At 31.5% G+C, this 11,235-nt stretch overlaps 1 protein-coding gene across 1 annotated transcript; it reads right to left on the bottom strand.

Moving 5' to 3' along the window:
- Positions 1 to 907: 907 nt before the first annotated feature.
- LOC113866653 (receptor-like protein EIX1) lies at positions 908 to 10,418 on the bottom strand. The gene is made up of 6 exons (XM_027501463.1): positions 7,662 to 10,418; positions 3,492 to 3,547; positions 1,913 to 2,093; positions 1,273 to 1,496; positions 1,073 to 1,133; positions 908 to 970 (listed from the first exon to the last, which is right to left on the bottom strand). The coding sequence occupies exons 1-6, from the start codon at positions 10,416 to 10,418 to the stop codon at positions 908 to 910; spliced, it is 3,342 nt and encodes a 1,113-aa protein (XP_027357264.1).
- Positions 10,419 to 11,235: the final 817 nt, after the last annotated feature.

Raw genomic sequence — 11,235 nt, forward strand, 5'->3', positions numbered from 1 at the left:
GATTCATTTTCACTTAACAACCGATCTTTATCTTTCAAATTTTCTCTCTCTCTCTCTCAGCTTCTCTATCTGCAGCATCTCTCTGGGCAGCCCTCCTTCCCCTCTCCCATCAGTCTCCCCTTTCCCTTTCACTCTCTCAACCACACACATCCTCACGCACTCCCTTTCTCATTCCTTATAAATTTTGCAAAAATTTTTATTTTCATTTCGTTTAAACAAAAATAATGTCCAGCGCAATCAGATCCGTGTATTGCATAGCCGCTGTCTCTCTTTGTTTTAGTAACATAGAGAAAGAATGGTCGACATAAGAATAAGAATAAAAATATCATAAATAAAATATTTTTAATTTTGTATCTCAATTATGATATATTATTCATAGAATTTTTATATTAATTATTATAAAAATTAACTATTGATATGATAATTCAATATTAGATATTAAATTAAATTTCAATTAATACGTAAGAAAAAAATTTCTAAATAACATGAGTTCAGTTTAAAAGAGTTTCTAAATTTGTTTATAATTTTTATAATTTTTTTTTGTTTATTTTAAAAACTTATATATTGAGTATAACTACGTGAATAATTTCTTTTCTGTTTATCTAAAAAACCAAATTACGTTGTGTTTTAGTTAGGGATTTGAAAAGAACAAGGTAATTTTTGAAGGTTATTTAAATTTATACTTCCTAAAATTACTGATTTAAGTAATTAACAGAAAGATTTACAAAATTTATTTTTGAAGATTATTTAAATTTTGCATGTTTCAGATCAATCAAACGGCGACCGGTTCCAATATTGCATAAGGTTTACCATCAAAACCAATCATTACTATATATTTTTGAAGAATGAGAATGTAGCAATCATCTAGGAATAAAACACTTACTAAGCTAGTAAGGCCAACCCACAGTTACAAGCTAGGAGTCTTCGCCAGAGTCTGACAGCAATAGGCTTCAAATGGAGTGTCGTTGATCTAAAGCAATAACATACAATAAGCCTCTGTCAATAACATAAATATATCTGGAACTACATGTTTGGAATGCATTTCTCTGAAGAGATTCATGGCTTCATTCACCTTTCCAGTGTTGCAGAAACCACCTGTAAGAGAAGTGTAAGTTACTGCAATTCGAACCATACTTTTGCAAACCATTTCTTCAAAGAGATTCATGCTTCATGCACTTCTTTAATCTTGCATAATCCATTAATCAATCTGCTGTAGCTATGTACATCACGCATTACACCACACCACTTCGGATCATGGTGTTGAATACATACTTTCCATTCTTTACTTCACCAAGGAGGCAATAGCCACCCAGTAAAGTATTATAAATAACAACATTTGGTTTCACACCTTGTCTTATCATCACAGCCAACACATTTTTAACTTCTCTCACTTTTCCATCTTTACATAATCTATCAATCAATGTGCTGTAGGTATAAACATAAACATCTGGGTTGATGCTTTTCAATACCGTTTCATTGAGCAAACCAACTGCTTCCTTCAACCCAAAAGACAAAAGCAATGGATTAGACTGTTGTAAGTGATATCATTGGGATAAATTCTATTGCAAACCATTTCTGAAAAAAAAAATAAAAAATCGCATGTCTCTGTCACAAATTTATCTTTGCATAGACTATCAATGATTATATTATAGATTGGCACATCAGACTGAATCAATTGCCCTTCAATCAGTCTAATAGATTTATCGAAAAGTTTTTAGTCCCCATTTCGGCCAACTCTACGTCATCTTTCTTTGGCTGAGTGGCATGTATTTCTATGGTGCTCGTTTTTCTAATTATGAGGCATGGTTAAGCGATCCTACTCACATTAGTTCTAGTGTCCAGGTGGTTTGGCCAGTAGTGGACCAAGAAATATTGAATGGTGATGTAGGGGGTTCCGAGGAATACAAATAACCTCCGGTTTTTTTTCAGATTGCAGCTCTTGTATCTCCCATTTTACACAATCCATTGACCAGCGTCCCATAACTAATTGTGTCCAACTGAAAATGCAATGCTTTTCTTTTCTGACATTACCGCTAAGACATGGACCATTCATGAGTGCACCGAAGGTTATGATATTTGGGTGATAACCCAACCTGTGAATCTTGGCCAATACCGAAAAAGCTTAAGGTCATGTGACGCAGTTGCAGCAACAATTCATGAGCATATTGAAAGTAAAAAAGTCCGGCGTAATTCCCTTGAGTCCCAACTGTCCAAAAAGAGAAATAGCGGATAAGGGTGCTTAATCTTAACAAGGGACCCCAAAATCTTGTTAAATTGAATGATGGGTGGAGAAGGACGCATAATGAGCATGCGATTGAATGAGGCGACAGCTGTCATCAAAATTGTGAATAAACGGTGGTGAAGAGAGAGAGTGAAGCTTTACAGAATAAGAGAGACGAAAAGGGGTAAACTTGAGAAGAGTGAGTGAAAGAGCATACTTTAACCTTGAGAACGACATCTTCCTCTAATCCCAAAATTAAAATCAAAAGTGAAAGAATGAGTTTAGACTTTTAGAGGTTTCAATGGATGGATGAAGGAACTGCGTGCACGTGTACTGTATACGCAGCTGCCTATTTGTTTTAGCGAGATAAAAGAACGGTTTGAACTTTATACAAGGTTATAGAGGAGAGTGGTAGACAATAACAAGAACAGATAAATATCATAAGTAAAAGATTTTTAATTTAATATCTCAATTATAATATATTATTGATAGGATTTTTATACAATTAATATTTAATCGTAAATATTAACAATTTTTAAAACTGAGATCTCATATTCTGTTTTTAGGTTGAGAAATATTTCAAATCTTAACCAATACAGTTGAATTGTTCATTCTACTTGTGCTTATTATCAAAGATTGAATAGTTTAAACATTTGATTATGTATGTGTTTAGAAAAATTGTTAATAATATGCTATTAAGTTTGCATTTAAAAAATATGATAAATTATAATCTCATAAATTATGTATATTTAACATTTATTAAATTAACATTTAATTAAGTTAAATTTTCATATATAACCAAATAATATAAGAAGAAAATAATTTTCTATTTTTAAAAATAAATAAATAACTAATTTTAACCTGAACTACTTAGAAAGCAAAAGTTTTTATTAGTGAAAGTGATCAATCACAGTTTTATGTTTAAAATAATAAAACTTTAAATTAATTAAGTTAAAACTAAGGAAGAAGGGAGGAACCAATTTTTGTGGAAGCTTCTACTTTTTATTTAAAAATAATACAGGCAGCCAAAAACTTATAAATTTCTATTCAAGCATTGAACATTAAATTAGAAATATTATTGGTTATTTAACTTTATATACTAATATCATTCATATAAGTTCTCCTAATAAAACATGAATACATAGGAAAGCATCCTTATAGAAGTATAATTTCTTGTCAGCAATTTTAGCTTTCTGTACAAAGTCTTGCTAGCTGATGGATTAGTTATTATATCAGCCACTCCATGCATGATCAATAATGGCAGACAAACCTGACAATGCTTGGTCTTAACAAAAAAAATTCTAAATAACACGAGTTTAGTTTAAAAGATTTTTTAAAATTATTTATAATTCTTATAATATTTTAAGCTTATTTTAGTAAATTATTGAGTATAACTGTATGAAGAAATGTATCATCATACTTTTTAACAAAAATATTCTATTTTTAATTTTTTAAAAAGTGCCAGTTTTAATTAGAATTTGGCAAAAACAAGGAATAAATATATTGTAAAAAATCATAAAAAATAAATAAAGATTCCTTAACATTAAAAGTACAATTTTTAGTTGAGTTAAACTCATTTCTATTTAAGACTTAAACTTATTTAAGTTTTAATGAGTAACAGAGAATTGGAAACAAAGATGTTGTTTTAATACATATGCTTTGGGCCACCAAATATTACATCTTAATTATTTCAAAACAAACCAAAATCACCATGAAAAACATATTTTAAACATTTCTTTTTCATACTCTTCACTTCTTTTCTGCTTTTTTTTTTCTTTGGCTAAATCACCATGAAAAATTTATTTTAAAATAATTCTTTTTCTATGATAACAAGAAGCAAAGATAAAAATTGAAAAGTCCGTACAAACTCAAGGCTATTTTCACCTCAACTTTGGAAACCAAAGAGACTAAGATTTTCTAAATTCAGCAGAGTTGAACCTTCCTAAATCGCTTGATAGTAAATGCTACTCAAAATAGAATTCTCACTCCATCAATTCAAGCAATATTCCTCACTAGCTCAAAGAGAAAAAATCTAAGAAAAACCTAGAAAAATACTAAACTACCCACAAAGAATCATCCAAAAACTCAACCTTCTTCCAAGGAGTGTAGAGCACGTGGCCATTGATAAGTATGGTGTAAGTGTACTTGTTGGGATAAATGCCCTTGTCTATAACTTTACTGAGTAATGCAATTGCACAATCTAAATGATAATTTTTTAATAGAGCATCAATTAAGGAATTGTAGGTAATTATATCAGCACGCTGACCCTTATTAGTTACTGTAATTGGAACTACATGTTTAGCCAACACATTTTTAGATTCTCTCACTTTTCCATCCTTACGCAAGACATCAATCAACATGTTGTAGGTATGAAGTATAAACACTTGGCTTGGTGCTTTTCAATACCATCTCATTGAACAAAAGCGATAGATGAGACTATTGTAGGTGACTACATTGGATTTCCTTGACAACCATTTCTTAAGAAAATCACATGCTTTAGTCAAATATTTATCTTTACACAAAGACTATCAATGATTGTATTATACATTACCAGGCTGAATCGGTTGCCCTTCAACCTGTCTCAGCAACTGGATGACAGCTCTTGTTTCTCTCAAGTAATCTATTGATTAACTTCCCGTACCTAACCCGGTTCATCTGAAATCCTTGTATATACAAAAGAAATATTAGAATATCTTCTAGTGTTAAAGGAATTGAACAGATAAAGATTCAAAAAAGAATCGATCTGATTCAATTCATAATTATATGCAAAAAAAAAACTGAACTGTGTAAACAAAAACTTAATATTGCTATTACAAGAATTGCAGGTGCTTATAAACATCCTAATATTCTTGCAAAATTTATAGCTGGACAATTCGTTTTGTAAAGCAATGAAAAAAGTTATTGAATTAATTAAACAAGCAAGTATAAAAAGAGTGCAAGTAAAAATTGCGGGACGTATCGATGGAATAACAAATTTTTAAGGTATCAAAGTTTGGATATTTATAAACTAAAGAATAACAAATTTTTTTTTATCTTTAAGGTTTTATATTTCGATAAAAAAATAATTATAAACTATTTTATTTTATTTCAAAACAAAAAAAATGATAAATTTTATAAGATTGAATTGAATAAAAAATTTAATTAATTATTTTATATTGATATAATTGCTATACTTAACGTGTTACTCGTTAGTTTTTTTAAAATGCTTAAAATTTAAAAAAAAAATAAAAATCTAACTCATAATATAAATTAATTAAAAAAAACTAATAACCAACTCGTTGAGATTATCTAGATTTAAAGAAATAGTCAAAATTACCTTATCATGAATTTCTGACATTACCGTTAAGACGGAGACCGTTCATCGGTGTATTGAAGGTTATGGTACCTGGGCGATAACCCAATCTGAAGATCTTGGCCAATTCGAAAAAAGCTAATGTCGTGTGACGCAGTTGTCAGAAACAATTGATGAGTATATTGAAAGTAAAAAGGTCTGGCATAATTCCCTTGAATACCAGTTGTTGAACAGGAGAAATAGCGGCGTGGAAGTGCTTATTCTTAACAAGGACCCCAGAATCATGGTAAATTGAATGATGGACGGAAGCATAGTGAGCATGCATTGAATGAAGCAACAGCATCATCAACATTGTGAATAAACGGGGACAAAGATTGGGTGTGAAGCTTTGCAGAGTAACAATTAGAACAAGGGAAAAACTCGGCAATAGTGAGTGAGAGAGCGTACCTTAACCTTGGGACAAGACCTTCCGTCTTTTACAAGATTGAAATTAAAAGTGAAAGAATTGGTCTAGACTTTTAAAGGTTTCTATGGATTGGTGGATGAACGAACCACCGTAGACACGCCTCTGCTTGACTGCTTCTCTCTGTTTTAGTAACATAGAAAGAATAGGAATTGACTTTGAGGTTAGCAGAGGAGAGTGATAGACACGAGAATAACAATAGATAAATATGATAAAAGATTTTTAATTTAGTATCTCAATTATAATATTTTTTACTAGGATTTTTATATTAATTATTATAAAATTAACTATTGATATGATGATTTAATATGAGATGAATTAAATTAAATTTTAAGTAATATGTAACAAAATTTTCTAAATAACATGAGTTTAGTTTAGAAGAGTTTTTAAAATTAGTTTATAATTTTTATAATTTTTTACTTTATTTTAATAAATTATTGAATATCAATAATTTCCGTGAATGTTTTTAATGCCCCGTAAAGTTATTTAAGTTATTTCATTGCATGTGAATGTGTTTCATCGGCATCTATTTGGGATTGCTTTCAAAGATTGGATTGCTCAAATATTTGACTGTGCCAGAGTCTGGAAAGAAATGCTAACCCTGATTTTCACTCTTGCATTAAGAAAAACATGTGAAATATCATTTCAATTAACTTCATTGCTTCCTAGCTGTACTCTTGAAGGTTAGGAAAGTTGGTATATGGAATACTAATCTTACATTATAAGATGAGCAAAAACCAGTTACAATGATGAATATATACATGAATGGAAATAAATTAGGTAATATGATTATGCATAAATAAATATTATTTGTGTAAAATAAATAAGTTTTGATTAAAACTTAATAAAAAAACTATCATTCAATATACGATTTGTTTTATTTTATTATGTTATAGTTTTTCAAAATATTCAAGCAACCTTAAAATTAATTTAATAAACTTTATAAATTTAACATATAGCACTATTTTTAAAATTAGCATTTGCATAAAAATTGAATAGTTCGTTATCTGTTAAGGATCAAACAGTTCACTTGTAGGACATAGGTTCAATTGCAATGTTTATCAATAAACCTATATTGATTGGCATGAAAATAATTACTTTATTATCCAGAAAAGTTTTTTACCTAACAAACAGATATTAACATGTCTCAAGATCTCTTTCTTAAATGCAAAATACTGTATATGCTATGAGAGTACACATGATTGTCACATGTCATATGTTCTACTGTGATCAAAACAATGACAACAACAATTATTAATCAGAATTCTTTCATAAAAACTAATGCGTTGAGCAACACCCAACAACAACTTGTTATCCCAATACAAATTGCGTCAGGCTCTCGAAATTAAAAGAATGAAGGCAATGGGCCATTTAACTTATTTTTACAAAATAAAGATAGGAAAGGCCAACAAGATTGTGTAACCTAACAGTAACTTAATGTAATATGATGGAAGTTTTATTTTGCACAATATAAAATAGTATTGAAAAAAATTAAACAAAGTGCAAAAGTAAGAGAATAAATGGGCCATATAACTTATTTTATCAAGACAAAGATAGGAAAGTCCATATTAAATTTGATCAGCTAAGTAATATTGTGAATCAATAGCTTCATCATTATTTGATAACTTTAACTTGCAGAATATAAAATAGTAATTACCGTATTACCGAAAAGATTATAGTTAAGACCACACATAATTAATATAAAAATAGACAGAGCTCCATGATTTATACATGAATGAAGGAGCAACCACAGCCCAGAATCCCACCATAAATCCTAATGCCATACTCACAAAAGACCAATTCACTTCATGTCCATCACTCTCATTGCCATTTTGATCAATATTAGGAATTTTCCCATTTGAACTGCAGTTGATGGGCAACGGCTCGCCACATAGATTATTGCCAACAAAGCTGAATGCCTCAAGGGATTGCAACTGAGTGCATGTTGGTATTTTCCCCTTCAAATGATTATAAGACAGGTTCAGCAAGCTAATAAAGCTCAAATTTGATATGGTTGTGGGGATTTGACCAGAGAGTTGATTCCTCGAAAAATCAATAGATTGCAATGAACGCATACTACCGATGCTTTGTGGAATATGACCAGTTAATTGATTGTGAGACAAGTTCAAAAAATTCAATCCATCCAGATTTGTTATATCTCTGGGTATTTCTCCTGTTAATTTGTTATCTGAGAGATCAATGCTCGTTACCAAACCAAGAATGTTTCGATACTCGTCTCCCCTTCCTTTCAACCACAGAAGCATGCTCAGAACACTGTAAAAAGTATTTGAGGAACAATAGATAAGTGGATCAGTACTTCTGTTTGGCAGCATCATGGCATTCAAGAGATTGAAACAATTTGGGATATTGCCCGAGAAACTATTGTTTGCAAGGTCCAAAACCTGGAGAGATTTCAAAGCACATATTTGACTGGGAATGTGACTCATAAATTTGTTTGATCGAAGCCGAAGAATTTTCAAATTGACAAGTCTTTCTCCGATCCATGCTGGAATGTTTCCTGAAAAATTATTTTCCCCAAGGTCCAACGATATCAATTCACGAGTGTTCTTTAAAATAGGAGGAAAATTTCCAGAAAGTGTGTTGTTACGGAGTTGCAAAGACTGAAGCGACACTAAAGAGCCCATGGACGAGGGTAAGTTCCCAATAAAATGGTTGCTTTGTAAATTTACATCCACAAGATATGGCCACATTAGCCAACAATCAGGAATTTCCCTTGATAAACTATTTGATGCAACGTTGAGAAATTCTAATTTCTTTGGCTTGTCATGATTTTTGCAAAGCAATTCAGTCATGGATCCGGAGAACAAGTTGTTTGACAGGTCTAATCTGATCATTTTTTCAAAAAGTTGAGGCAGTTGGCCACTCAAGCGATTTGAGCTTAGATCTAAAATTTGAGCAGATATTGGATTCTTTAATGTATTTGCAAGCTCACCATGGATGCTATTATGTGAGAGGTTCAAATAAGAATCCTGAGAAAACGTTTCCCAAAACCAAGTGGGAATAGAATCTGAAATCCCTGTGTTAGAGATTTCCAGATATTTAAGATATTTTTGTGACTGAATCCACGATGGAAATTTGGGGCCTAAATTCCATGAGCTCATTGTCAATCTAGTAACTTGAAATCTAGGACTCCAATTAGGAGTCACTTTTAAAGAGAAGTTGTTCCCTCTTGCATAAAATATCTTTAAGTTCGTAAGATTTGCTAGATCATCTTCCTTCACAACTCCTTGAAAACGATTGTCACCAATTTCAAGATATGACAATTTAGAGAGCGATCCAAGACTTTCAAATGGATTTCCGTTGAATTGATTGTTGGACAGATCAAGATGTCTTAATGACGAGAGTTTTCCAAATGATGGAGGGAGTGCACCATGAATTGAGTTGTGAGAGAAATCAAGTGCAACCAGAGAAGTCAAATTTCCCATAGCATCAGAAATATTTCCACACAAGTTGTTGCATGAAAGGTCTAAGAACCTGAGATGACGAAAACTATATATCCAATCAGGTAAAGATGAGGAGAATGAATTGTAATTCAAGTCAAGAGTTTCAAGAAGTGTGAGGTTTTGAAGGCCATCAGGAATTGGACCTTGGAATGAATTAAGTCTTAATCGAAGATAAACAAGTCTCCTCAGTCCAAATATCCACTTTGGGACAACAGAAGAAGAAATAAGGGAAAGGTCGAGAGTGAGAAGAGATGAAAAGTTGAGTAAGGATGATTGATCATAAGGATGGAGAATACAGTCTGATAAATGAAGCTCCGTCAAAGAAGGAAGAGCATTCAGAGCTTGTAGCCAATCAAATGATTTGGATAGGTTTGCACCGTCCAAATCAACATATTGAAGATTGGAAAGACCCGATAGCCAACGAAGATTGTCAGCAAACACAGTTCCAGGGTAATAATATGCAAGGCCAAGATGTACCAAATTTGTGAGGTTCCCAAATTGAGGAGGAATCTTCCCACTGAATCCGGCATGAGAGAGGTTGAGGTAAGTTAGGGAGGTGATTGCTCCAAGGAAAGCAGGAATTTGCATACCGCCAAAGTCATTGCCGCTTAAGTCCAAGTAATTCAAATGCTTCAAATCAACCAAACATGGATTTATCTCCCCACCAAACATCGACTTCAGAAAAGCATCATATTCGACATCGTCGTACTCGTCAGAAGGAGGTGAAGTACCGAGGTGAAGCTCAACAACATGGGCAGTTATATTACTGCACACAACTCCTAACCACTCACAGCAATTGGTATTAGCAGTTGCATTCCAAGAAGAGAGCCTGTTTGAAGGATCAATGAGATGATCCTTCAACTTCACAAGTGTTTCACTCTCGCTTGGTATGCACACTACATCTCTTGATGCCTTGCAAATTACTACAAGAAACGTCAACAAGGCAAGACACATAAGGCTAACAATGGAGGAATTCATGATCACACAATGCATTCCAAACAATGTTATTTAAGTGATTCTTGCTTCTGAGGATTAAACCTTCTTTCTAATATTTATATGTGCTGGTGCCGTGCCTTTTTTATTTTAATTTCTTCCTCCTTTTTCTTTAACTGATTTTACTATTGACTTTAACATACTTTTGAACAAAATTCTTAGACCCTGTGAATTTTTATATATATATATTTATCTCTCTTACTGTTTAAAATTCTTGTACTAAATTATAAAAAATTTCTCACGGCAACAAGTTATCAACTTAAATAGGAATGTGCATGATCGCAACATAATTTTAGTACAGAATTTGAACTATTGTTTAATATTTAATCCTTAAGTAAAGAATTTACAAGATAACATGATATATTTGTAATAGGTTAATTAAGTACAAAATTATGCCATATAAAAGTATAACCTTTTTTTTATCACGTAAAGTTAAAGAGGGACCAACCTTTAATTTTGTCTTTCATAGACAACAATTGTTGAGAGTCGATCAAGTCAAGCAAGTGAAAACAAAAATATTAATATGCATCAGCTAATTTAAAAATTATTTGGTTCCTATCTTTTTAATTTATATATTATTTTTAATTCATAATAATAATCTTATATAACTTTATAACTTTTCAATTTAATTTTTATTGAATTTGAATATTAAAACATTTTTATTTTAAAAAAACTAATTATAGAGGCCTAAAATTTGCCTGACACATTAACCACGATTTAGAGTCTAATTTTGAAACTATTTCGTTCAATCCATTTAATAATATCCACATAATTAGAGGTGTCAGTGAAGAATCTAAGAGGC

The sequence above is a fragment of the Abrus precatorius genome, unplaced genomic scaffold (genome assembly GCF_003935025.1).
Source record: "Abrus precatorius isolate BTA unplaced genomic scaffold, Abrus_2018 Scaffold5, whole genome shotgun sequence".
Classification (NCBI taxonomy): domain Eukaryota; kingdom Viridiplantae; phylum Streptophyta; class Magnoliopsida; order Fabales; family Fabaceae; genus Abrus; species Abrus precatorius.

Coding starts and splice junctions, on each gene's coding strand:
- LOC113866653 (XM_027501463.1), bottom strand. CDS start 10,418: ATGAATTCCTCCATTGTTAGCCTTATGTGTCTTGCCTTGTTGACGTTT. Junction 3,548..7,661: donor TTTATATTAATTATGTGTGG/TCTTAACTATAA, acceptor TTTAAAAAATCT/TTTAAACTAAACTCGTGTTA. Junction 971..1,072: donor GTTTCTGCAACACTGGAAAG/GTGAATGAAGCC, acceptor TTATTGCTTTAG/ATCAACGACACTCCATTTGA.